The sequence below is a fragment of the Petaurus breviceps genome, unplaced genomic scaffold, assembly GCF_028583685.1.
Source record: "Petaurus breviceps papuanus isolate PSGF00001 unplaced genomic scaffold, PetGlider_PUasm1.0 91041, whole genome shotgun sequence".
Taxonomy (NCBI): domain Eukaryota; kingdom Metazoa; phylum Chordata; class Mammalia; order Diprotodontia; family Petauridae; genus Petaurus; species Petaurus breviceps.
The window spans coordinates 3,847,071-3,870,212 of NW_027187400.1; the positions used below are offsets into that span (position 1 = coordinate 3,847,071).

Below are 23,142 nucleotides of genomic sequence, written 5' to 3' on the forward strand. Positions count from 1 at the left end.
GAGTTGGGAACCACAGAATGGAAAACCCCAAAATGTTTTAAATTGGCATCATGAATTTATTAGGTTGATGTCAAAGGAGTTTCATATCCTGAGTAGGCAAGTAAAACTGAAGTTTGAAAACTAGCAATTAAGACTAGGGCCAGTGAACAAAGAACAAGAAACCTAATAAATTCAGGGGTACAAATGGGGGGGGGCACACAACTAAGAGTCAAGGTTGAAACCTCCTATGACCAGGCTTACCAGGGTGGGAACAACCCAAGAAACGGGGTTCATCCAAGACCATCTTTGTTTCCTACTTTTGGTATCAGTGCCTAGTTCAGACTGGGATTGGCCTAGGAGTGTGGCCTGTTATGGGTTAGATTCTGCCTTATGGTGTCAGGGAACAGCCACAGCGAAGCCACCTGATCCTGTGCTCTCTGTGTTAAGCCATACTCCGTCTTTGTCCGTTTCAGCATTCACGGTCAGTCATTCCAGCTCCCACTTGAGGTAGATGCTAAAAAAACTGAGGCAGGACCTTTCTTAAAATAAGGGGAAATTTTACTTCCAAGTCACACAGAATTAATACTAGAAGAAGGGATCTTGTGAGGTCATTGCTATTTTTTGTAGGAACTCTCATTAAGTCATTCCTATCTGACTAATAGGAAGGGAAATATAGTAAGCAGGTAAGACTGAAGTCTGAAAACTAGCAGTTAAGACTCTGGCCAGTGAGCAAAGACCAAGAAACCTAATAAATCCAATCGATTTTACAAGTTGCTTATCTTCATGATAAGCTATATGAGAGGAGTAGGTATTAACCTACTTTATTATTATTAACTTAAGTATTAATCAGCTTATTGATAGTAATCCGGCCCATTTTACAGATGAGAAAAACCTAAGACTGAGAAGTAAAGCAAGTCGTCTAGGAACACAAGGCTAATGTAGCAATCGATTTGATTCTATGGTACCCTTTGGTGCTGTTGATCATTTGTCGTGGAAAATGCAAATATTTGTGGAAAGAAATTATATTGGGAGCAGCTAAGTCAGGTAACAGAATTTGCTGGAAACCAGCCATGAAGCCTTTTCTAAGTGGTCATTATGTGTCCAGAGAGAGGGGGCTAGGGAAGGAAGGAAGGAAGAAACAAAGGAAATAGTCCTTCCCCTCAAGAAAAGGCAAGGAGGCACCATACTTCATGCATGTAAAAGGCTGGAGATGAGAGCCGTCACCTCTGAAACCCGGAATGATGTTCAGAAAGTCACCAGCATGGACATTTCCAACCTTCTCCACCTCTGTCCTTTGTCTCTTGCTGCCCAGGGTGGGCTGGCACCCGGCTCTTCACCCCATCCCACTCTGTGCTTGGGCCCATTGTCCCCTTCTTCACAGCCTCATAGATGTCCTGGGTGAGCAGCTGGACGGCCAAGGCAACATTGCTGTCGCTCTTGGCTGAGGTCTCCACATAGCGGGCCCCAAGAGAGGAAGCCAACTTCTCTCCCTCCTCAGGGCTCACTTGTCTCTCAGCTACCAGGTCGCTCTTGTGCCCCACCACTAGGAAGATGATGCCAAAGGGCTTCACTTTCTCCATGACCTCCTGGTGCCATTTGGGAATGTTCTCAAAGGATGCTCGGTTGGCCACGTCGAACAGCAACAGCCCACCTGCTGAGTTTCGGTAGTAAGACCGAGTCACTGACCTTCATTACCAGAAAGAAACCCAGTCACTTCTCTGTGTTAAAGGGTTCAGGGGCACAGGTAATGAAGGCAAGGGAGGCGAATTGAAAGGGACTGACCTGGAAGTTGGGACCTCCTCCCATAGACTTTGCAAGCCACCTTACCTCTCTTGCCCCAATTATTCCATCTAATTGGTGTGATCATACCTACCCTACCTGGCTAAGACAAAATAAGATCATAATAATTTACATTTATATAATGCTTTATATTTAATCTCATTTCGTCCTTGCAATAAACAGCCCCATAAGGTTTGGTGCTTTTATTCCCCTTTTTATTTATGGGGAAACAGGCTCAGAGACATTGAAGACTTGGCCTGGGTGACACATCTAGTAAGGATGGAAAGATCAGGGGCTCTGAAATCAGGGTTCAAATCTTGCTCACCTGTGTGACCTTGGGCAAGTCACAATTTCCTGGGCCTCAAGTTTTCAGATCTATGAAATGAGTGTGCCAGACTAGATAAGACTCTCCATCTCTTGGCTCTGGGCATACTGTTTGGCTGACCCCCCACGCCTGGAACTGACCTCCCTGTCTTCAATTTCCAACTAAAATCCCACCTCCTATAGGAAGTCTTCCCCAATCCTTCTGAATCCCAGTGCCTTCCCTCTGCTGATAATCTTCTGTTTATCCTGTATATAGACTGCCATCCATATATATATATATATATATATGTATATATATACACACACACATATATATGCCATATACACACGTGTATATATATGTATATTTGCATGTTGTCCCCCCCCATTAAACTGTAAACTCCTTAAGGGCAGGGACTGTTTTTTGACCTTTTTTTTTTATTCCCAGTGTTTTGCACAGTGGGTGCTTAATAAATGTTGACTGATTGATCAATTAATGAATGGCCTCAGAGATCCCTTGAATCAGGGAGGATTCAAACTCAGATCCTTCTGACTCCTGGTCACTTTGTTTCTCCCTCTCCCACGCTCGAATTCCTGCCCATGATGCCTGTCTCTAATGTTAGTGGCAGAAGAAAGAGGTTGAAAGAAAAGAACGGGGCATTCTGTGAATGGTAGAAGGGGACCAAAAACATTTGAATGCCCAGCACTCTTCTAGGCACTGGGGGGAGGGGGGAGTTGGTACCTGGAGGATAGATAAAAGGCAAAAGAAAGATCTGATATTATCCAGCCACATTCAGGGTATTCTCGGTAGTTAATTTCCTGTCCTGGGCAGTCAGAGGGTTAAAAGGAAATAAGGGATGTTGCCAAGCCCCAAGGGCAGCAGGGAGGAGAGTCATTAATCTCAGGTACAGACAAGACCAGGGTCTCCCAACCACCCTGCCTATGTTCCAGCCTCCACTTTTAAGAAGCAATGATCAGACTTTCTCTATAGTGAACCCCAAACCCACTGAGTCTCTGCAGCTACACCTGTCAAAGGCATGAATAGGAGGAGAGGAGAAAAAAGAGAGGCCCAGCCCTGCTCCCACTGGGACTGAGAGTACAGAGACCCCAGGAAGCAGGTCAGCCATGGGAGCAGGTCTGGGCTCTGGAACTGGGGGGGGCCTGTGGTAACCTGGGAGTCAGGATCAGTCTGAGAGGCAGTTCAAGTGGGCAGCTCTCTCCCCTAGGCTCGGTGATCTGCTTTCTCTTACCTACTGTGCTATTACACCTCCTTACCCTCATTCTCTCACCCCATTTTCTGGCCCCATCTGGCACCTGCCTCAGGAGCTGTCCAGCCTCTTACACCACCCTTGCCCATGAGTATTCTGTATTCCTAGAATCTTGGCGCTGGAAGGGGCCTGGAAGACCCTCTAACATCAGCCCCTCATCTTGTGGAAAAGAAAGCAGGCCTCCACAAGGGGAGAGAGAGAGACTTGTCCAAGGTCATAGAAGGACAGAATGACAGGTATCAGGAGTATAGCATCAGCCCTCCTAGGACATAGTCACCTGAATCGCTCCTGGCCTGCTGTGTCCCAGAACTGTAGCTTCACCTGGACTCCAGGCTCCACCTCCAAAAAGTGGACATAGAAATCAACTCCCACTGTCTGATCGATACAGTCCACAAAGACGCCCTCCGTGTAACGTCTCAGCAGGGAGGATTTGCCCACTGTAGAGTCACCCAGGAGGATAAGGCGGAATTGGTACTGCCAGAGAACATCCATGGGCAGGGTTGGAGCCATCAGAGGAAGAGGGCAGCTCCCACCAGGAACAGCAAAGAAGGTTCTGGGGACTGGGCAGCTCTAGGAACACAACAGGTTTGTACATGCAGGGAGGGGAGGAGAAATCCTGGGTCCCAACATCCAGGGACACACCCAGAGTTCAGTAACAGAGAAAGTCCTGAAGCGTCATTTGAGACTTCTCTGTCTCTCCTTGCCAGATCCAGAAGCCAAGACTCCCCCAGGGCAGAGATCTCAGCTCCCCACAGTCTCCACTCATCTATGATCCTAGGGCTTAATGCTAGAAGGAACCTTGGAAATTGGCCCCTTCGTTTTACAGAGGAGGAAACTGAGGCCCCCAGAAGCAATCTATCTAAGGCCCCAAAGCAGCTAAGTGGCACAAGTAGGATTTGAACCCAGGTCCTTGTCTTGATTCCTGTGCCCTTTTTAACATGAGCCCCCATAGACGGCAAGCAGCAGGACAGGTATTCAGACAACAAACCAAGGGCTGCTTCTGCTCCAGATCCAGAACGCTGCAAAAGAGTCAGTCTGGGGAACCTGAGAGGTGCTGCCCTCCCCCCACTGCCTCTAGGCTGATTCAGGCTTAACAACATCTCCCTCCCCCTCCTTCCCCTTCTTCCTTGACCTTGGCCCTGGTCAGTGATCTCATTACTCAGGGGATTTCCACCATTTGGTGGGGAATGGGTGAGAAAAGGAAGCAACCAGAGCCTCAGCCCCTAACAGCCTGGGCAGATCCCAGGCATGGCTAGATATCCCAAAGGCCTCTGCCCAGGGGAAATCAAGGCAAAATTCTCAAGGTGCTCTTGGAGAGAGTCTTCAGTGAAAGGAGTAATAAGGGAAAGCCTTGGAAGGCTTCCCTACCGAGGGGATAGGGAAGAGCAGGCTTTGTGCTCATGACCCCAAATGTCCATTTCTGGAGTTTGCTCTGCTCTCTGTGGGATGGTGTACCTGATCCATGACTGGGAACAAGCAGGCTGCCAAGCCTTGATTTGTGCCAAGTAATGGCGTATGGTGTCTAGTAAAACTTTATAGTTTACAAAGTACTCTGGATTTATAGTCTCATTTGATCCTGGGTGGGGAGGATAAAGTAACCTGCATCTATACCTAGCACAGTTTGTAAGGCCCTATCTTCTCAACAACAAAGAGGTGAGAATTGTAAGTGCCATTGGCCCCATTTTCCAGATGAGGAAACTGAGGTTCAGAGGTTACATGATTTGTCTAAGGTAACAGAGCTAATCAGAAACCAGCAAAGGGCCCTTCCTATGTAGCTCCTGTTAACCTGCAGTCAGAACCCCAAAAGTCAGGTTCCCAAAACCACATATGAACCAATACCAGTCCACAGATCGATACTGCCACAGAGGAGGGAGCTGGACTCCAGAGTCCCCACCTGCTCCTCCCAGGCCTCCCAGACCTTACCCAGCATCCCTCAGTGAATCCCCCTCCTCTCAGGGACAGAGCACATGAGTTCCTTCTAACTCTGGTATAAGGCAGGAGGCCACAGTCTCCACCAACCTCTTCTTCCACCAGCATTAGGGAGAGACAGTACAGTGATGAGGAGGAACATGGGTTAGTGTCAGAATGACCTAACACTTTGAACTGCATCCTGTGGCAAAGAATTCGAAATTAAGGGGGTGCCCATCAATTGGGGAATGGTTGAACAAGTTGTGGTATATGCATGTTATGGAATACTATTGTGCTATAAGAAATGAGGAGCAGGCAGTCTTCATATTTACCTGGAGAGGATTAAAAGAACTGATGCTGAGTGAGAAGAGTAGAACCAGGAGAAATTTGTATACAATTACAGACACAACGTATGTGTGATGACCAACTTTGATAGACTGGACTCTTCTCAGCAATGCAGTGATATAAGTCAATCCCAAAAGACGCATGATGGAGAGAAAAATGTGCATCCAGAGAAAGAACTAGAAAGAACTAAGTTTATATCCAGGTGGAAGCAAAATACCTAATCTTTTTCGTTCTCTTAAAAAAAAAAAAAGAACGGCATCCTTCCTTAGGTACACATGACATACTGAGTCAGCAGGTCCCACCTGAACAAGAATAATAATCCAAGCATGGGTTGGGGGAAAGGGCCCTGGGGGTGGGAAGCAGGATGGGCCTGGACTAGGGTAGAGGCTGCATAAATGGAGAGGAGGGGATGAGAGGTCAGAGAAGCTGAGGGGGTAGAATGGACCAGACTTGGCAACAGCTATGTGAAGGAGGAGGAATTCAAGATGGCAGCAGGGTTGCCAACTGGATTGTGGTCATGAATCCTTCAACAACGCCAAAGTTGTCATGAATTACCTTGACCAAGGGGGACAAGCACTTGGTAGTGCAAGAGGCATTACTGACAATCTTAAGGGAATTATTTTATTTCTCGTGGTTTACTCCCATCATGAATATTGAGGCATTAGAAGAAGGGGCAAAGATAAAACGGACTGTTTGGCACCACTCTTCAAGTGACCGTGGCCTTTCCTATGGTGGTAAAGACACCAGTGGACTCTACAACATACTCAGCTTCTCTCCATTTAATATCTGTCGGATCCCACTCCTGGAAGATGATAATGGCTTTTCCATTGATCATCAGCTTTCCATTCTTAGCCTCAACAGGGCCCTTAAACCTGGTATTCATGGCACCATATTGAAACATATGAACCATATAGTTGAGGTCAATGAAAGTGTCATAGCTGGCCACAATACTCTGCCTGAGTTAAATGCATCCCTGAGCACCAGGCACTCAGTATGGCTGAATCCATTGACCCTGACCTTCACCATCTTGTTTCAGGGATACAACTGCAGCAGAGAATCCTGGCCCCAACTATGGGAGAAGAGCTGAGGAAGCTTACTTTCTAAGAGGGTAAGACAAGACATTTAGGGGCATATATAGAGGTAGAAATCAGGGGTGAAGGAGAGGGGATGAAAGGGGTTCATACCTGATGGCAGACAGAGGGTTAAGTTGGGTTAAATGTCCATATAGCTGAATAAACTTTGAAGATGGAACATGGTTTGACTTCTGGGGCCAGCCAGTACTTATAGTAGGCTAAGACAGTTCAATGGATAGAGTGCTGGGCTGGAGTCAGGAAGACCTGAGTCCAAATCCAACCACTTATTAGCTGTGTGACCCTGAGTAAGTCACTTCACCTCTGTTTGTCCCTATTTCTTCATATGCTAAATGGGGATAATAATGGCACCTACCTCCCAGGGTTTTCATGAGGATGAAATAATATTTGTAAAGAACTTAGCACAGTGTCTGGCATATAGTAAGCACTATTTAAATGTTAGTGATGATGATGATAACTGGTAATTATTAGAGCTGGCCTGAAGTAGAATGGTATGCTTTAGGATGTGAGGGACCCCAACCCCAATCAATGGAGTTCTTCAAGCAAAGACTGCATGACTGCTGAAAATTCTTCCATCAGTGAGCTGAGAACATTTCAGAGCCTTCACTAGGAATTTTAGCACCTGGTACAAATTGCATTGCAGAGAACTGAGGTCCTAAAGTATGATCACTCCTGCGTAGGGCTGGACAAGACAGGAGAGCAGAGGTCATGAAAATAAAGAAGGCTGAAGAACCTGAAAGCCATGGTGAGCATTTTGGGGGACTGAGACAGAGAAGAAAACTGTGAGCCAGATATTGAACTTCCTAGAAAGGAGAGAAAATTACCTGGAAGATTCCTAGATGTCTGCCACAAGCAACCAGGCAGGATGCAGTGAACTTCGAAAGGGGAGAGGTGGTTACTGAATGGTCATGACAGAGAGAGGGCCTGAAAGTGAAAGTGGGGGACCAGCAGTGAGCCAACCCCTCCTCCTGGAGTTGAGTGTCAAGGATTGGAAGAGAAGGAGAAGTCAGCCTTGGAGAACTCGCCAAAAGATGAGATGTCTTCAGAGAAACCTTGGAAGACTTATGTGAACTGATGTAGTGTGAAGTAAGTAAAACCAGGAGAACAACTTACATTAGGATTGTGATAAGATAAAAACACCTCGAAAAACTTCAGAACTAGAATCCATCCTAGTTTTGACTTCAGAAAACTGATAATGAAGCATGTGTGCCTCCTACCTTTTGGCAGAGACGTGAAGAAAAGAAGAAAAAGAAGGTGAAGAAAAAGACATATGTCCTTGGTCACAGCTGTTAAGAGAATTTTAAATGTCATCTGGACAGGACCACGGTCTCTAACCTGTGAATAATTGGGGGTGCACAAAGCAGGCCTAGAGACAGCAGTGCTAGGAATCAAGTAGTGGTTTAATTAATCATTTTCAGACTAAAGCATGCACTCTGTGCTGGAGTAAAGGCACAGCTTGTATACATACATCACAAGTGGGAAGTGGGGAAGGTGGATTACAAAACAATCATCCCTAGGGCTTGAGCGGTTTCCCATGACTAGCCCAAGAATGCACCATGTCGGTGTTCTGGAGTCCTATGGGAACAGTATTGTTTCAAGTCTTTGGGGGTTATTATTTAGTGGAGTGCAGGACTAGGGTTGTGTGATGCGAACAGGTGGTACAGTCTTTGATTGAGTTCACTTAATATACACAGGCACAGGTATGCAGTGATTGTGAGAGCCTGTGTTGTCAAAAGTTTGATTGATCATTTCAAGCTGCATTGTAAGTTTCTGACTCCCAAGACAGTCTCCTGAGATACAAATTATTGTATATTCATAACATCTATCATATCGATCAATATGAAAATCATAATTCCCTCCACACAGCCAAAGTGTTGCTTAGTTATTCTTACTGGCTATAAGGGAGGAACTCTCTTTGGAGGGGATCAGAATTGGCAGATAGTGATAGTGAAAGGAAAAAAAAACAAAACAGAACAGAAGAAAGAAAACAGCAATGGAAATTTTTTTAAACACAGAAAACAGAGGAAGCTTAGGAGGCGATATAGAAAGCAGGGCAGTGTTGTTTTATTGTATCAAATGTAACATACACTTAAATTTCACATACAATCATCTTTTATGGTCTCTTTTATTGAAATTTTCATATTCATTTGATGCTAAATTCATAATTTAAAAATAAGATTAAAATTTTATAAATCTAGGCTTAACCAGAAGACTGAGAAAATGTGAGAAGATCTCTAGGCTGAAGGGAATCATAGACTCCCAGGTTTAGAGCTTTCAAGGCACCCTAGAGGATCCAGCTCCCTTATACAAATGAGGAAACTGAGGCTCAGAGGGGTTAAGTGATGGCCAAGGCAACAAAGCTGATGAGTGCCTACAGGATTTGAACTCTGTCTTCTTGATTCCAAATCCCATGCTGTATCTGGAATTACCAAGAAGGATGGATTAAGGGGCAGCCGGGTGTTGCAGTGGATAGAGCACCAGCCCTGGAGTCAGGAGAACCTGAGTTTAAATTCAAACTCAGACACTTGACACTTACTAGCCGTGTGACCTTGGACAAGTCGCTTAACCCCAATTACCTCCACAAAAAAAAGGGATGGATTAAGAGAATTCCTGGCAAAAGAGCATAAAGGCTGGGGAGCTTCAAGATTGAGTTTACTCTAGTGGGGGACTGCAGAGGCAGACAGTATATGTCTTTGTCCCAGAAAGGAGTTCTCATCCCCTCCCCACCCACCCCTGGATTTTAGGCCTCTTTTAGGACTTACATCCCCAATCAAGAGCCAGGGGAGTGTAGGGAGGGAGCGGGAGGGTATGAAGCTAATAGACCCCCGCAGGTACTTGTCTGACCTAGGTGAAGGGGTAGGAATGGGAAAAAGAAAGTGCAGCACATGCTCCCCGCCCTAATTCTGGCTTGGAACCTCGTTATGGGCATTCTCAGCCTCCCTGAAAGGAGGGAGTGTCAGTTTAAGAGTCTGGATGGGCTCCTGAAAGCAGAGGAGGCCCTCCAACTTAACAGCAAAGCCTTCCAGAGCAGGAACCAGGGCTTGGCCCAAGGTGATGGTTTGGCCTCATGGTGGGCACTTGCCCACAGGCAGCTAGATCTGAGGACATCGTGGTGAGAAGGGGGCCACTCTGTGTTCTGGGATTGAGCACTGATATTTTCATGTGGTTCTCCGCTGGTGGGACCCAAGCCTAGAAGTGGGCTCTCTAGCCTCACCCAGAAAGCCAAAAGCAATAGCACAAGTGATCCATGGACAGGCTGCATAGACTTCTTCTCTGGGAGGGGGTTATAAGCCTCCCCCTCCCCCAATCCTCCATCCCAACTGAGGGTTTCTAAGATGAAACTTGTCTCCAGTCAAGGTTTGCAAAACTTGCCCCAGTGACAGCTCTGCCCTTGCCCAAGGATGGTAGAATGGTTTCTCACAATAGAAGTAAGCAAAGGGGAGAATTTTATTTATTGCCTGAGTGACCTTGGACACTCACTCCATTCTCCTGGCCTTCAGTTTTCTTTCAAATGAGCAGAATGGATTCAATGAGCTGATATTCTAGGCCACCTCTGATACTCTCTTCTAAAATCTCTCCCAATTCTGACATCCTTAGTTCTAAGGCCCCTCCCAGCCCTGACATCCTGTGTCCTAAAGCCCCTCCCAGCTCTGACATTCTATGTTCTAAGATCTCTCTCAGTTCTGACATTCTGGGTTCTAAGGCCTCTTTTATATTCTGGTATTCCATGATCTTTGTCCCAAAAGTTTGTTTCAGTGGCTTTTCAGTGAGTTTTAGAACCCCTTGGACTCTGGTCAGCTTTCAATAATTATTTCAATACATGAATTTTACTAAGATTACAAAAATGCTTACCTTATTTTATTTTCAGTCTTTGCATCCTCTTGTATGCCCCCAATTTCTGCCTCTTCCTTGAAGTCAAGAGCCAGTTGCTACATGACCTGATGACAGCATCCTCTCCTGTCTGATCATCCATGGTTGACATAGGGAGGGGGACAGGGGAAGTAAATGAAAACCCAAAGAAGGCAGATGATCCGTGAACTAACTTGACCTAGAAGGCATCAGACAACAAAGTCTCATCTGCATTGGGTCTCCCTTTTTTGTATGATTGACTGGGTGGAAAACTATGGTTTCTGTTTCTCTTCAGTGAGACTGACTAGGTAGTCTTAGGCATAAGGATTTAACCTCTCTCCATTCCTGTTCCTCAATGGCTCAATAGAGAAAATTATCTCATTGACTCCCTTGGGATGTGTGAGGAGACAACACATTGTAGAATCATAGAATGTCAGACCTGAGAGGGCGTTAGAACACAAAATATCAGAGCTGAGAGGAGCCTTAGAACACAGAATGTCAGAGCTGAAAGGGCCATTAGAACACAGAATGTCAGAGCTGGAAGGGCCCTTAGAACACAGGATGTCAGAGCTGGGAGGGCCCTTAGAACATAGGATGTCAGAGCTGGGAGGGCCCTTAGAAGATAGCAGAATTGTGGTCTGGCTGCAAGAATCCTGCCCCAAGACTCAGAAGACCTAGATTTAGACTCGAGTACAATGTAAACTCTTTGAGGGAGCTAGATGGTTAGAGCATAGGGCCTGGGACTGAGAAGACATGGCTTTAGATACTTACTAGCTCGTATGACCCTGGGCAAGTGGATTAACTTCCACTTGTGTCAATGTTCTCATCTGTAAAATGGGGACAACAACAGCACCTACACCCCAGAGCTGTTGTGAGGATCAACTGAGGTCATATTTGTAAAGGGCTTAGCCCAGGGCCTGGCACACAAGCAGGCACTCTATACAGGTTAGCCATCATCATTATCATTTTTGTTTTTGTCTTATGTCTCCAGTGCCCTGCACCACTCCTCCACACAGTATGTTCCTAATAAATGGTTATTGAAATGAAATGAATCATCATCTTCATATGACCTTGGATGAATAATTTCCCTTCTCTGAGCCTTAGTTTCCTCAGATATAAAATTAAGGGTTTGACCAGATAGCCTCTAAGGTTCTACTTATCTCTACCTCTATAAACCTCTGACTTTAGGGTAGAGACTACAAAGTCTGACAGAATTAGAAATTGAGGGGATGCCCATCAATTGGGGAATGACTGAACAAGTTGTGGTATATGAATATGATGGAATACTATTGTTCTATAAGAAATGATGAGCTGGTGGATTTCAGAAAAACCTGGAAAGACTTACATGAACTGATGCTGAGTGAGGGGAGCAGAACCAGGAGATCTCTGTAACAGCAACATTGTGTGATGATCAGCTGTGATGGACCTGGCTCTTCTCAGCCTCACAATGATCTAGGACAATTCCAAAAAGATTCATGACGGAAAATGCTGTCCACATCTAGAGAAAGAGCTGTGGAGTCTGAATGTAGATGGAAGCAGGCCATTTCCACCTTTTTTGTTTTTTATTTTTCATGGCTTTTCACTTTTGTTCTGTCTCTTCTTTCACAACATGACTAAATGTGGAAAAATGTCTGACATGATTGCACATGTAGAGCCTTATCAGATTGCTTGCCTTCTTGGGGAGGGAATGGAGGGAGGGAGACAAATTTGAAACTCAAAATCTTATTAAAAATGAATGTTAAAAACTATCTTTACATGTTATTGGAAAATTTTTTAAGATTTAAAAGAAAAAAAAGAGAGTGTGTGTAAGGCTTGGGAGGTCAGTGTTTCCCAATCAGAATCTACTTCAGACTGGTAAAATGTCCACTTTCTTTCCTCTGAGCAGTATGGCTCACTCCCCTGCCTCAAGCAGTCTTTCTTGGAAGGCGGAGGGGGAAAAAGATAAAAGAAAGAGGCATGAGTTTTTCAAAGTTCAATAAATCTTAAGCATCCTTTGTTATAGAAGTTTTACCAACAAGTGAAAAATAGGTTTCAGATGTGTCATTGTTTAACCAGGCCTAAGAGAATACAGAATCCCTAGAATCAGCTATCTGAACTCAGAAAGACAAAGATGTCTCCTGGCTGTCAGGAATCAGACATGTAGACATCTGTGATTGTTAACAAAAACTTATTTTCCAAAACAAAGTAACACCATTAACAAAGTGCCAGGAGCTGCTACCCAAGGACCCCTAGAGTAACTTGGGCCTTGGGAGGGGGAGTGGGGCTGAGGGGGTAGGGGTGAGGGGCCTAGTCAACAGGCTTGGTTCCAGCAGTAGTTGCATGTGAATTGAAAATATAATGAATTACATAATTAAATTAACACATATCTCACATACACACATGGAATGCTAAATCATGAGGTCCCACTATCAAAAAAATGATTATCCAACGGGAATGAGTAAGCTAGATTCGGCTCAAATTGACTGCTGAGAGCCAATTGTTAAATTTTCAGTGTGACTAAGTATACCTCTGAAATCAGCAAATCAGTGCTTGATTTATTGTTTTGTTGGTTGTCTAGGCTTAATAAAGTGATGGAGAAAATGTTCATAATGATGTAGATTAAACTTAAAATGTGTTGTGGATATAGGTATGGGTTGTTTTGGGGTTTTTTGGAGAGCCATTTGTTAAACATTGGCCAGCACATGCCGGGGGAGGGGGAAGGTAGGAGGGAGAGAGAGAGAGAGATTAATTAAGAATTTAGGAGGTGCCCAAGTACAGTGCTAAGTACTAGAGGTGAAAATACAACAAAAAGCTAGTTCCTAACCTCAGAGAGCTTATGTTCTGATTGGCAACGACAACACATAAAGGGGGAGCTGGAAAGTGATGGGAAGGACACACTTAAGGGGCAAGGCTGCTTGTGATGAAAAGAAGGCTGGAAAGTGAGGGGCCCTGTCGCTCATCTCTGAAACAACGAGATTCCCTGGACAAGGTAAGTTCCTTATGAAGTTGTAAATTCTCCGGGTCCAGTGATTGCCCAGCTGGGAGATGGAAGGAAAGGAGTCTCTCTTAAGCCCTTTATAAATATTTTCTTATGTCAGCCTTACAACATCCCCTGGAGTTAGGTGCTATCATTATTATTATTATCATCCCCATTTTATAGTTGGGGAAACTGAGGCAGAGGTGAAGTGACTTGCCCAGGGTCACATAGTTACCAAGTATCTGAGGCTGGATTTGAACTCGGGTTTTCCTGACGAGGTGTCCAGCTCTATCCACTGCTCCACCTAGCTGCTGAGTCACTTAACCTTCGGGTATCCCAGGGAGCTCTCTAAGCTTGGACACTGAAAAGGTCTTGCTCAGTTGGGAAAGATCTCTGCCCTAGTGACATCACAGGCTCAGTCCTTCCTTTCCCTGAAGGCCCCACCCCCCAAAAAATTGTCTTGCCAAAACCACCTACATTTGAGAGGAGGGGAGAGGAGAGAGAAAAGGGAGTCACTGACTGCTTCCTCTCCAAGAAAGACTTTGCAAACCTGAAACTCTGCCCCTCTCCACCATGTGACTTCGGTGGCTTGGACCCAAATGACTTCCCTGTTTATATACCCTGTTGTGTCTTGGGATGAGCCTGGAGTTCAAACAGCTCGGGGGAGAAGGGGCTGTGGCAGAGGCCTCCTTCCTCCTCACCCCCCATTGAGGACTGCCAGAGCTCTGGCAGGGACCCAGACCTGAAGAGAAAAGCGAACCTGTCTTCCCTCCCTCTCTTCCTCACCACCCCCATGATTAAACTAGACTGAGGCTTCCAGCCCTTGTTTATTGACAGGCTCAGACTGGCTAACAGAATGCTGCCAGTCTAGGAAGGTTCTGAGTGATGAGCCTTTTCTCCAGCCTCAGGGGCGTGGGCAGTAAGGGAGAGGTTTCTGTAGACCCTTCAGGGGAAGAACTAGAAACTGAAAAAGAAAGGGGGATGTGGGGAGTGTGTGCCCATCACCTGGGAATGACTGGATAAATTAGGGTAGCTGTGTGACCCTGGACAAATCACTTCACCTTTCTCAGCCTCTGGTTTTCATCTATAAGATGGGGATAACAATGGCACCTGCCTCACCTGGGTGGTTGTGAAGATCCAATGAGATAATGTTTGTAAACCACTTTGCATACCTTAGATAATTATAATGTACTTCTATGACTGGCTCAGAGAAATGTGGTGAGAAATTTAAGAACTAATATAGAATAAAATGAGCAGAACCAATGGAGCAGTTTACATAATGACCACAATAAAGCAAAGGAAAACAACCTCAAAACTCCAGAGTTTGGGTCAATGCAGCCACTTGTGCTAAGTTCAGAGGACTGATGATGAAGCAGGCCTCCTGTGGATCAGGTAGGTGAGGTTTGAAGTCAGGTTGTCTGGAAAGAATTCAGGCTGCAGAAAGTCTCCCAGTCAAGAGGACTTTCTTTTCTTTTCTTTTTTTGCTTTTTGGAGGGCAGTTGGGGTTAAGTGACTTGCCCAAGGTCACACGGCTAGTTTTTGTGTTAAGTGTCTGAGGCTGGATTTGAAGTCAGGTCCTCCTGACTCCAGGGCTGGTGCTGTATTCACTGTGCCACCTAGCCACTCCCAAGAGGGCTTTCTTGATGCAAAAGCAGTGGGCCTTGGGGCAGCCAGGTAGCACAGAGAGTAAGAGCACCGGCTCCAGTGTTGAGAAGACCTGGAGATCGAATCCTGGGTTAGCACCCACCCAGAAACACCTGGCCGTGGAACTTTGAGCAAGTTACTTAACCCCAATTGCTTCAGGGCGGCCAGGTGGCTCAGCGAGTAAGAGCACTGGCTCCAGTGTCGGGATGACCTGGATCAAATCTGGGCTCAGATATTCAGCACCACACCCAGAAATAACTGGCCCTGTAACTTTGAGCAAGTTACTTAACCCCAATTGCTTTAAAAAAAAAAAAAAAAGCAGTGGGCCAGCCCTGAAAGAAGGACTAGCAGCTGGAGCAAAGACCCAGGCTGGTTTCATACACAAGTTTTGGGCACTGTGTCAGCAAGCACCCCAGAGTCCCCAGGGTGGCTGCCAACACAGGTTCTTAGATCTGCTTTGTCAAAGGAAAGCAACTCAAAATGGGTTAACAAGCTTACTTTAATCAGTCAAACATATATTGTTTACCCAGTTCAGGGGAAAAAGGTCAGCACCCCAAACTTCAGAGCATACAAACAGGATCATGAAGACAGAGAAACAGATCAAGTAGACAGGTTTCCAAACTGTCCAACCATTATATCCATACCAAATCAACATCTGGGTTTTTCAAAGCCAGGGGGGCTCTCAACAATGGCTTTCCAGAGTCTCATCTGATCAAATCACAGAACACTTCTCAAAGTGAGCCCCAAAGCAATGCCTCAAATTAGGGTTTATATAGCCTTCTCCTGGCTCAGAAAATGTAACAACCTTCTGGACCCACTGGCCAATCAAAAAGTATCTACTGAAAAACAAGCCTCCCACCCCAGGCTCCAGGTGCACTTTAGCCTAGGGGCAGGGAAGATCTTAAAAATTTACATTCCCATTACAGGCACTCAGCTAGGAGTGGGGGTACGGTCCTACATGGGCAGTTAACCACAGCAAAGGATGTCAGCAAGGGGAAGCAGGTGTATAAGGGGAGGTGGGGAAGGGAAAGCAGGTGTGCTGGATACTTTACAAAACAGTTCAGGGATGTGGCCACAAAACAGGGAATTTAACTAGCAACATTCAAAAATATGTGACTAAACTATAGGGATTATTCATGTACACAAAAAATAATGGTTTTCTTGTCAACAGATAGAACCCCCTTGTTACTGAATGGATTTAGATTTAGGCAAGGCTTTCCTTGTTGCTGGCAGAAGTCAGTCTCATCATTATGTCTTGGCAGACTGGTGGTGGATCAGGGGTGCTGAATGAGATATACCTAGCTAATATGTTGTTGGGTTTTGCTTGACTGTTTTTAAATTATAATGAGGGATGAATTAGTGAGTGTGAGTAGTAACTGCAATGCTGGGTGGGTGGGGAACAATAAAACATTCTTTAAAAAAAATAAATTGAACCAAAAAGTTCAGAAGGAGGCACAGCAGGGACAATTTTGTTACGACCTTGTTAAATTTAATGTGCTTTTTAAAAAAACAACTAAACTATAACAGAAGTTCACATGTGATTGTGATGCTGAGTGAAGTGAGCAGAAAAAACCAGGAGAGCATCTTACATAGTAACAGCAACATTGTTCAAGGATCAACTTTGGTAGACTTGGCTCTTTGCGGCAACACAATGATCTAAGACAATTCCAAAAGACTCATGAGGGAAAATGCTATCCAGAGAAAGAAGTATGGGGTCTGAATGCAGACCAAAGCATTCAATTTTTTTTATTGTTGTTTTTCTTTCTTGTGGCTTTTCCCTTTTGTTCTGATTCTTCTTTCACAACAAGACTAATATGGAAAAACGTCTAATATGATTGTACACGTATAGCCTATATCAGGCTGCTTACTGTCTTAGGGAAGACAGAGAGGAGGAAGAAAAAAATCTGTCATTCAGAATCTTATAAAAGTGAATGTTGAAAACAAAATAAATTTTATTTAAACATTATTAAGTTCATAATGAAGAAGAAAATTGAAATTCCAGGGGCCTGGGGTTTAAAAGAGCTTTTTCTTCTTAAAACCTTTCCCCTAGGCCACTTCTATCTTTCTGTTTAGTCTCTTCTCAAGCTTGGGATTCTAGTTCCAATTGAGAAACACTTATTAAGTGTGTACTGTGTTTTAGGCTCTGGGCTGGGCTTTGAAAATATAAAGAGGGAGAAAAAAATTCCAGCCCTCAATTGGAAGGGGAAGGGTATGTAAGATATACAGAGAGCTGAATACCTGCAGTCATATAAGCAGGGAGAGAGCATCAACATCCTCGGAAGGGGACAAGGGTCAAGAAAGGTACTAGTTGCTGAGCCTTGAAGGATGCTAGAGGATTATAATGGTTGAGGGGGGACCACAGAGATGGAAATGTTCCACTGGTGAGTGCCTTGGTTGGCCAGAGTCGCTAGAACAAAGAGCAAGCAAAGCATGCAATGATGAATAAAGGACAGTCAGCCCAAATCTAAGCTTTAAATGCCAAGCTGAGGACTTCCTATGGAGGCAGCTAGGTGCCGAAGAGGACAGAGTGCTGGGTCTCAAGTTAGGATGACCTGACTTTAAATCTGGTCTCGGAACTTTATTTACTTCAGCGAGTGAAGATGGACAAGTCACTTGTCCAACTGCTGTCTGCCTTGGTTTCCTCATCTGTAAAATGAGGATAATAATAGCACCAGTCTCCCAGGATTAATGTGAGGATCAGAGGAGACAATATTTGTAAGGCCCTTTGTAAACCTTGTTGTTATCATCATTCATACATGCCCGACTCTTTGTGACCTCATTGGGGGTTTTCTTGGCAAAGATATTGAAGTGGTTTGACATTTACTTCTCCAGTTCATTTTACAGATGAGGAAACTAAGGCAAATAGGACCAAGTGCCTTGTACAGGGTCATACTGCTAGTAAGTGTCTGAGGCCAGATTTGAACTCAGGAAGATGATTCTTCCTGACTCCAGGCCTGGCAGTCTATGCACTGTGCCACCTAGCTGCCCCTAAACCTTAAAGCATTACATAAAAGTTGACTATTATCATTTTGTCTTAGAAGCAATAAGGTGTCTCTGTCTTCTGCCACCAGGCAGATGTCAATGTGGACCCAAGGGCAACTTTGCCTGTTGGTCTTTTCTCAGAGGAGCAGTGATGGATGATTTCTGTGCTTGTAATAGTAGTGGAATTTAAAGATCCCCCTGTATTGGCTTGGTTTTTGGGTTAAGTGTTGAAACCCAGAGCTTGTGAATCCCACTTGTGGGATGGACTTGTTGACATGAAGAGAGAGGGCTGAACTGGGAGGAGCTGGTGCCCTGGATTTAGAGAGGCACAAGCAAAGAGAAGGCCAGAGCAAAGAGAGGCAGAAGAACTTTGGGAGCAGTATTGTGGAGGATTGCTGAGGGTCAGTTGGAGCTTCCCAGGAATTTTGAGAGCTGCCACCCAGAGCTGCCAAGGACTCAGGAGACATGGCTGTGATGCTGGTATTTTGTCGTTTTGATGTTGTTTTGCCAGACTGGTCTGCTGGTAAAGGACAGTGCTGTTGTTGCAGACGTTCTGGAACCTTGCTGTTGGTTCAGAAGCCCTGAAGAAGGATTTTCTTGTTGTATGTTTACAGAAATCCTGGAAGAGGGTCTTGCTGACATTTTCAGGGGTCCTGAGGCTGTTCTGCAGGTAGAGAGTGAGTTGATGAGGACACTGGCAATGTATATTGTGGCTTTGTTAAGCTTTGTCTTCCCAGGAACAGAGATTGCTGAGAATTTGCCCTGTGTCAAGATGAAGAAAAGACCTCTCTTTGGGTATTAAATGCTCTGATGATATCTAACCTTGTTGTAGCTCAGGGGTAGATGGCCTCTGTGCTCCTCAAGGTCCCTTTTGAGAAGGTGCTTGGCGTTAACTGATGATAATTGTAATTCAGTTGTGTTCTAGGGGCAGGAAACTTTTGACTTTTTGTGCTCAGAGACTGACCAAATTTACTTTGTTTATGATTGGAAACTAATTTCCATTTGAGAAGAGAGACTTTGTGATTGACTAAATGAACGACTTCCCAGGGGTGGAGTAGCACTTGGAAATGATTGAATCACACTTGATGAATGCTGTATTTTGATTTTCTCTGCTCTGTGAATGTTTTGCCTTAATTTGTCACTGAATAAAATAGAGAGTTGCCATGCTGGTATTCTGAACCTTGGAAGTTGCCTCTGCTTGGCATTACAGTGCTCTGAGAAGAAGGGGAACATAGCAGAGAAGCACTGAACTTCCAAGTCAGGGGATTTCGGCTCTATTCTGGTTCAGTCACTGACTAGCTGTGTGACTTTGGGCAAGTAATTGCCCCTCTCTGGGCCTTCACTGGATTAGATGACCTAAGATTCTTTCCAGCCTTGAGTTTCCCTGGGTCTTGGGGAGGTTTGGCTCTCCGTGTCTGTTCCTTCCATCTTGGCTGATGTCAACACTGACATTGCTGAGATGGCTTCTTCCTCCTCTGGTTTATGGGAGGCTGGGCCCTGTGAGTGACCATGACTCCCCGACAGACTCCATCCACTTTGATCTCCCCATTCTGGAGGCCCTGCTGGATGTCATGGGCAAGGGTCTCGAAGGCCAGGGTCACATTGCTGTTGGTCTTGGCTGAAGTTTCCAAGAACGACATGCCTAAGACTTCAGCTAAATTTTCTGCTTCCTGGGTTGACACCTGACGGTCCTGCTTCAAGTCACTCTTGTGGCCAACAAGCAGGAAGACAACCTTGTCCAAGCCTCCAAACGATGCCACCTGCTGGTACCAGTCTTCTATGTGGTCAAAGGACTTCCTGTTGGTCACATCAAAGACCAGCAGCACACCCGCCATATTCCGATAGAAGGACCGAGTTATGCTCCTGGGAGTTGGGGGGAGGGAAGAGTCAGAGAAAGGTGAGGCCTGGTAGCCCAGATCAAAGGAGAAAGGTCAAAGGAGAAAAGAAAACTCCTGAGCTACAGTTTCCCTCTCAAGGAGATGGTCCTCTGAAAGACTAGTGATGAAAATCTCTTCTCCTTGCTGATATTGGGAGATGAGACCTGGACTTCTGAGGACCCAGCTGACAAATGCAGAGGCCTCCCCAAAATACATTGATCCCCAGCTCCTCCCAAACTGAGCCCCTTTGCCTACAGTCTCTAGTCACCTCCTCACCTTCCACAGCTCCCCACAAGCTGCTACCCACACATTCAGGTCATCTGGAAAGGAGCCCCATCGATGGCTCTCAGTAGATACCTCTAAGCAGAATGTTATAATAAGCACCCAGACACAGCTGAAAAGGATTTCAGAGGCCATCAAGGCACAGGATCATTGATGAGAACCTCAAAGGCCTGTCTGGTCCAACCCTCTCATTCTGCAGATGAGGAGACTGAAGGGTAAGTGATTTGCTCAAGATCACACTGCTAATAAGCCCAAGAGACAGAACTGGAATCCTGGACCTCCAGCAGCAAACCCAGGGCTGTTTCCCCAGAGATAAAGTTTGCATGACCTTCTTCATTGGGTTGTAAGGTAGAATGAAAACAGATTTTGTTTAGTTTTGTTTTTATCTCTTTATTACCAGCACCTAACACAGGGCAGAAAATATAGTAGGCTCTTAATAAATGCCTGTTGAATTGTAAGGAAATCAAATTAAAGGACCTAAAACATTATAGAAAAGCCTGATCATTAATTAATTTGATCTCAGAATACCTGGGCCTCACTTTTTTTTTTTTTTTTAAGCAATTGGGGTCAAGTAACTTGCTCAAGGTTACACGGCCAGTCATTTTGTATGGGTGTTAAGTATCTGAGGCTGGAACCCATCCCGGGTCTCCCGACTCCGGCTGGCACTCTTACTGCGCCACCTGGCTGCTCCCTGGGCCTCACTTTTATCATCTGTAAAATGGGGAGAGAGGACCTCTGAGGTCACATCCAGCTCTCTCTGATTCACTCTCACCTCACCACCCAGCAGCCACTTCCAGCTTCTAATCCTCCCATTATAGAGCTGGACAAATAGAGGCTCAGAGGCTTTAGCAGCTTGTCCAAGGACACATGGGACAGCAGCCACAGAATTCGAACTCATCATTACCACCCCAGCGCTTTAGTAGCAAAGGTCCTGCGTTAGAATTCGAATCTACCCCTCATTACTAGTGTACGCTCGGACAAAAATCACTTCCCCTCCCTGCCACTCAAGATGGTTCTTAGGGTCCCTTCCAGCCCTAAGTGGCCCCACTCCAGTGACAGTTCCCAACCCCGCCATCCCTCTATTCTCCAGACCGTCTTTGCTCCCTCAAACCTGTAGCGTTCGTTGCCTGCCGTGTCCCACAGCTGCAGCTTGACCCTCGGACCCGAAGCCAACTCCAGCATGTGGCTGTAGAACTCGACGCCCACCGTGGAGCTGGGGGGCGCATCAGCCCTGAAGTCTCTCTCCACGTAACGCCGCAGCAGCGAAGTTTTGCCCACGTCCGCGTCCCCCACCAGCAAGATTCGGAGGTGCAGCTGGTCGGACGCGAGCTGGTGGTATTCCCCAGCCATCCAGGCTCCAAGCTGAGCCGCCCTGCACCGCAGACGGGGCGGACCGGAGGGGAGCCCCTGAACCAGGGACAGACGGGATGGAGCGGACCGGAGCGGAGCCGCTGAAGCTGGGCTTCAGGCTGAACCAGGGACCGACTGGGAGGACTGGAGGGGAGCCTCCTAAAGGCAGGACTCGGGGAACCAGGGATCGACGGAGAGGAGCCTCTGAGGGTCGGCTGCTGGAGGGTGGACCTGAGATGAGACTCCTGAGGGTGTTGGAAGAACCTGAGATAGACTGGAGGGACCCGAGCTAAGCCTCTTAAGGTGGGATACCGGAGGAACCTGGAGCTGCCACTGGGGCTGACCAGGGATAGATGGGACCGAGAGGAGCAGAGCCTCGGAGGGCCGTTTCGGGAGGGGAACCTACGCTGACGGGAAGGGGAGCCCAGCCGAGCAGCTGAAGCCTGGCTGTCGGAGCCACCGGAGGTGAACCGGGGACTGATAAAGGCCAGGGGAAGCTCTGGGGCAGCTGGAGCAAAGTGAGAACTGAAACTGAGACCCTCGAGTTTAAGAGACCTCGGCCCCGCCCCAGGGCCCTCCCCTCCCGCTCTCCTGTTCTCCTCCTGGGGAATATTCCCCAGAACTGGAAGGGTGCTTGGAGATCGTCCAGTCCAACACACTCGTTTTACAGGTCGAGAATCAATCAATTGGTCAATCAACACACATTTTATTAGGGTTCCCGGGTCACACTAAGGTGATATAAACACCAGAATAACAGTCCCTGCCCTCAGAAAAGCATCAGGTGACCTCTGAGGTCCTTTCCAGATCTGTGAATGGAGCAGCTTCGGAAGCGCTCCACTCCAGCTGGGGATGCCGCCCCCCCACACACACACTCCCCTACCCCTCTCCCCGCCTCTGAGAGTGTAAAGGAGAAGGCAACGTTTCTTATATATTTCCAAAATCCATATAAAATAGAAGCCTGACTGATGTACAAACCTCAACTGGATGGAAAACAAAACCAGCTGGAGGGGTAAGCAGAAGCCTGTCCCAGTGTCCTTAGCCCTTGCACCTTCTTCAGTTGATTATCTCCTGTTGATCCTGTCTCTGACCTGTTTGTACAGAGTTGTTTGCATGCTGACTCCCCCATTAGACTCTAAGCTCCTTGAGAGGAGGGGTTGACTTTTGCCTTTCTTTGTACCCCAGTGCCTGGCACATTCGTGCTGGCTGTCAGACACGCCCAAAGTAGTCTGCCACGACCTAAGTGAACTCTAGCTCAGGCAAGCCTTGGGGGTCCCTACCCGAAGTTGCTTCTCTTCTGAGCATTTAAAAACATTCTTCATGACCCTTTATTCTTTTTTTTCTTTTTCTGAAAGACTATTCCATCCCTACTTCCCACCTCCCTTCCCCACTCCATCAGGAAAAAGAAAAACTGAATATTTGTAACACATATGCATAATCAGGGGAAACAAATTCCTACATTAGCCACACGACCAAAAATATGTCTTATTCTGTGTTTTGAATCCTTCACCTCTCAGTCAGGAAGTGGCTAA

The 23,142-nt window shown here is 46.1% G+C and overlaps 2 protein-coding genes across 2 annotated transcripts; both read right to left on the reverse strand.

Moving 5' to 3' along the window:
* Window positions 1-35: 35 nt before the first annotated feature.
* LOC138154198 (ras-related protein Rab-39B-like) lies at window positions 36-3,919 on the reverse strand. Its single transcript, XM_069078750.1, has 2 exons — window positions 3,607-3,919; window positions 36-1,665 (listed from the first exon to the last, which is right to left on the reverse strand). Exons 1-2 carry the CDS (start codon window positions 3,837-3,839, stop codon window positions 1,233-1,235), a joined length of 666 nt encoding a protein of 221 aa, XP_068934851.1. The 5' UTR covers window positions 3,840-3,919; the 3' UTR covers window positions 36-1,232.
* Window positions 3,920-18,800: 14,881 nt separating this feature from the next.
* RAB42 (RAB42, member RAS oncogene family) lies at window positions 18,801-21,617 on the reverse strand. Its single transcript, XM_069078718.1, has 2 exons — window positions 21,375-21,617; window positions 18,801-19,967 (listed from the first exon to the last, which is right to left on the reverse strand). Exons 1-2 carry the CDS (start codon window positions 21,611-21,613, stop codon window positions 19,544-19,546), a joined length of 663 nt encoding a protein of 220 aa, XP_068934819.1. The 5' UTR covers window positions 21,614-21,617; the 3' UTR covers window positions 18,801-19,543.
* Window positions 21,618-23,142: the final 1,525 nt, after the last annotated feature.

What these genes read in the sequence shown, in the direction of transcription:
- LOC138154198 (XM_069078750.1), bottom strand. Translation starts at nt 3,839, where the DNA reads ATGGCTCCAACCCTGCCCATGGATGTTCTCTGGCAGTACCAATTCCGC. An exon ending in GCAGGCCAGGAGCGATTCAG is followed by an intron (nt 1,666 to 3,606) that starts GTGACTATGTCC and finishes CTGGTAATGAAG; the next exon opens with GTCAGTGACTCGGTCTTACT.
- RAB42 (XM_069078718.1), bottom strand. Translation starts at nt 21,613, where the DNA reads ATGGCTGGGGAATACCACCAGCTCGCGTCCGACCAGCTGCACCTCCGA. An exon ending in GCAGGCAACGAACGCTACAG is followed by an intron (nt 19,968 to 21,374) that starts GTTTGAGGGAGC and finishes CCCAACTCCCAG; the next exon opens with GAGCATAACTCGGTCCTTCT.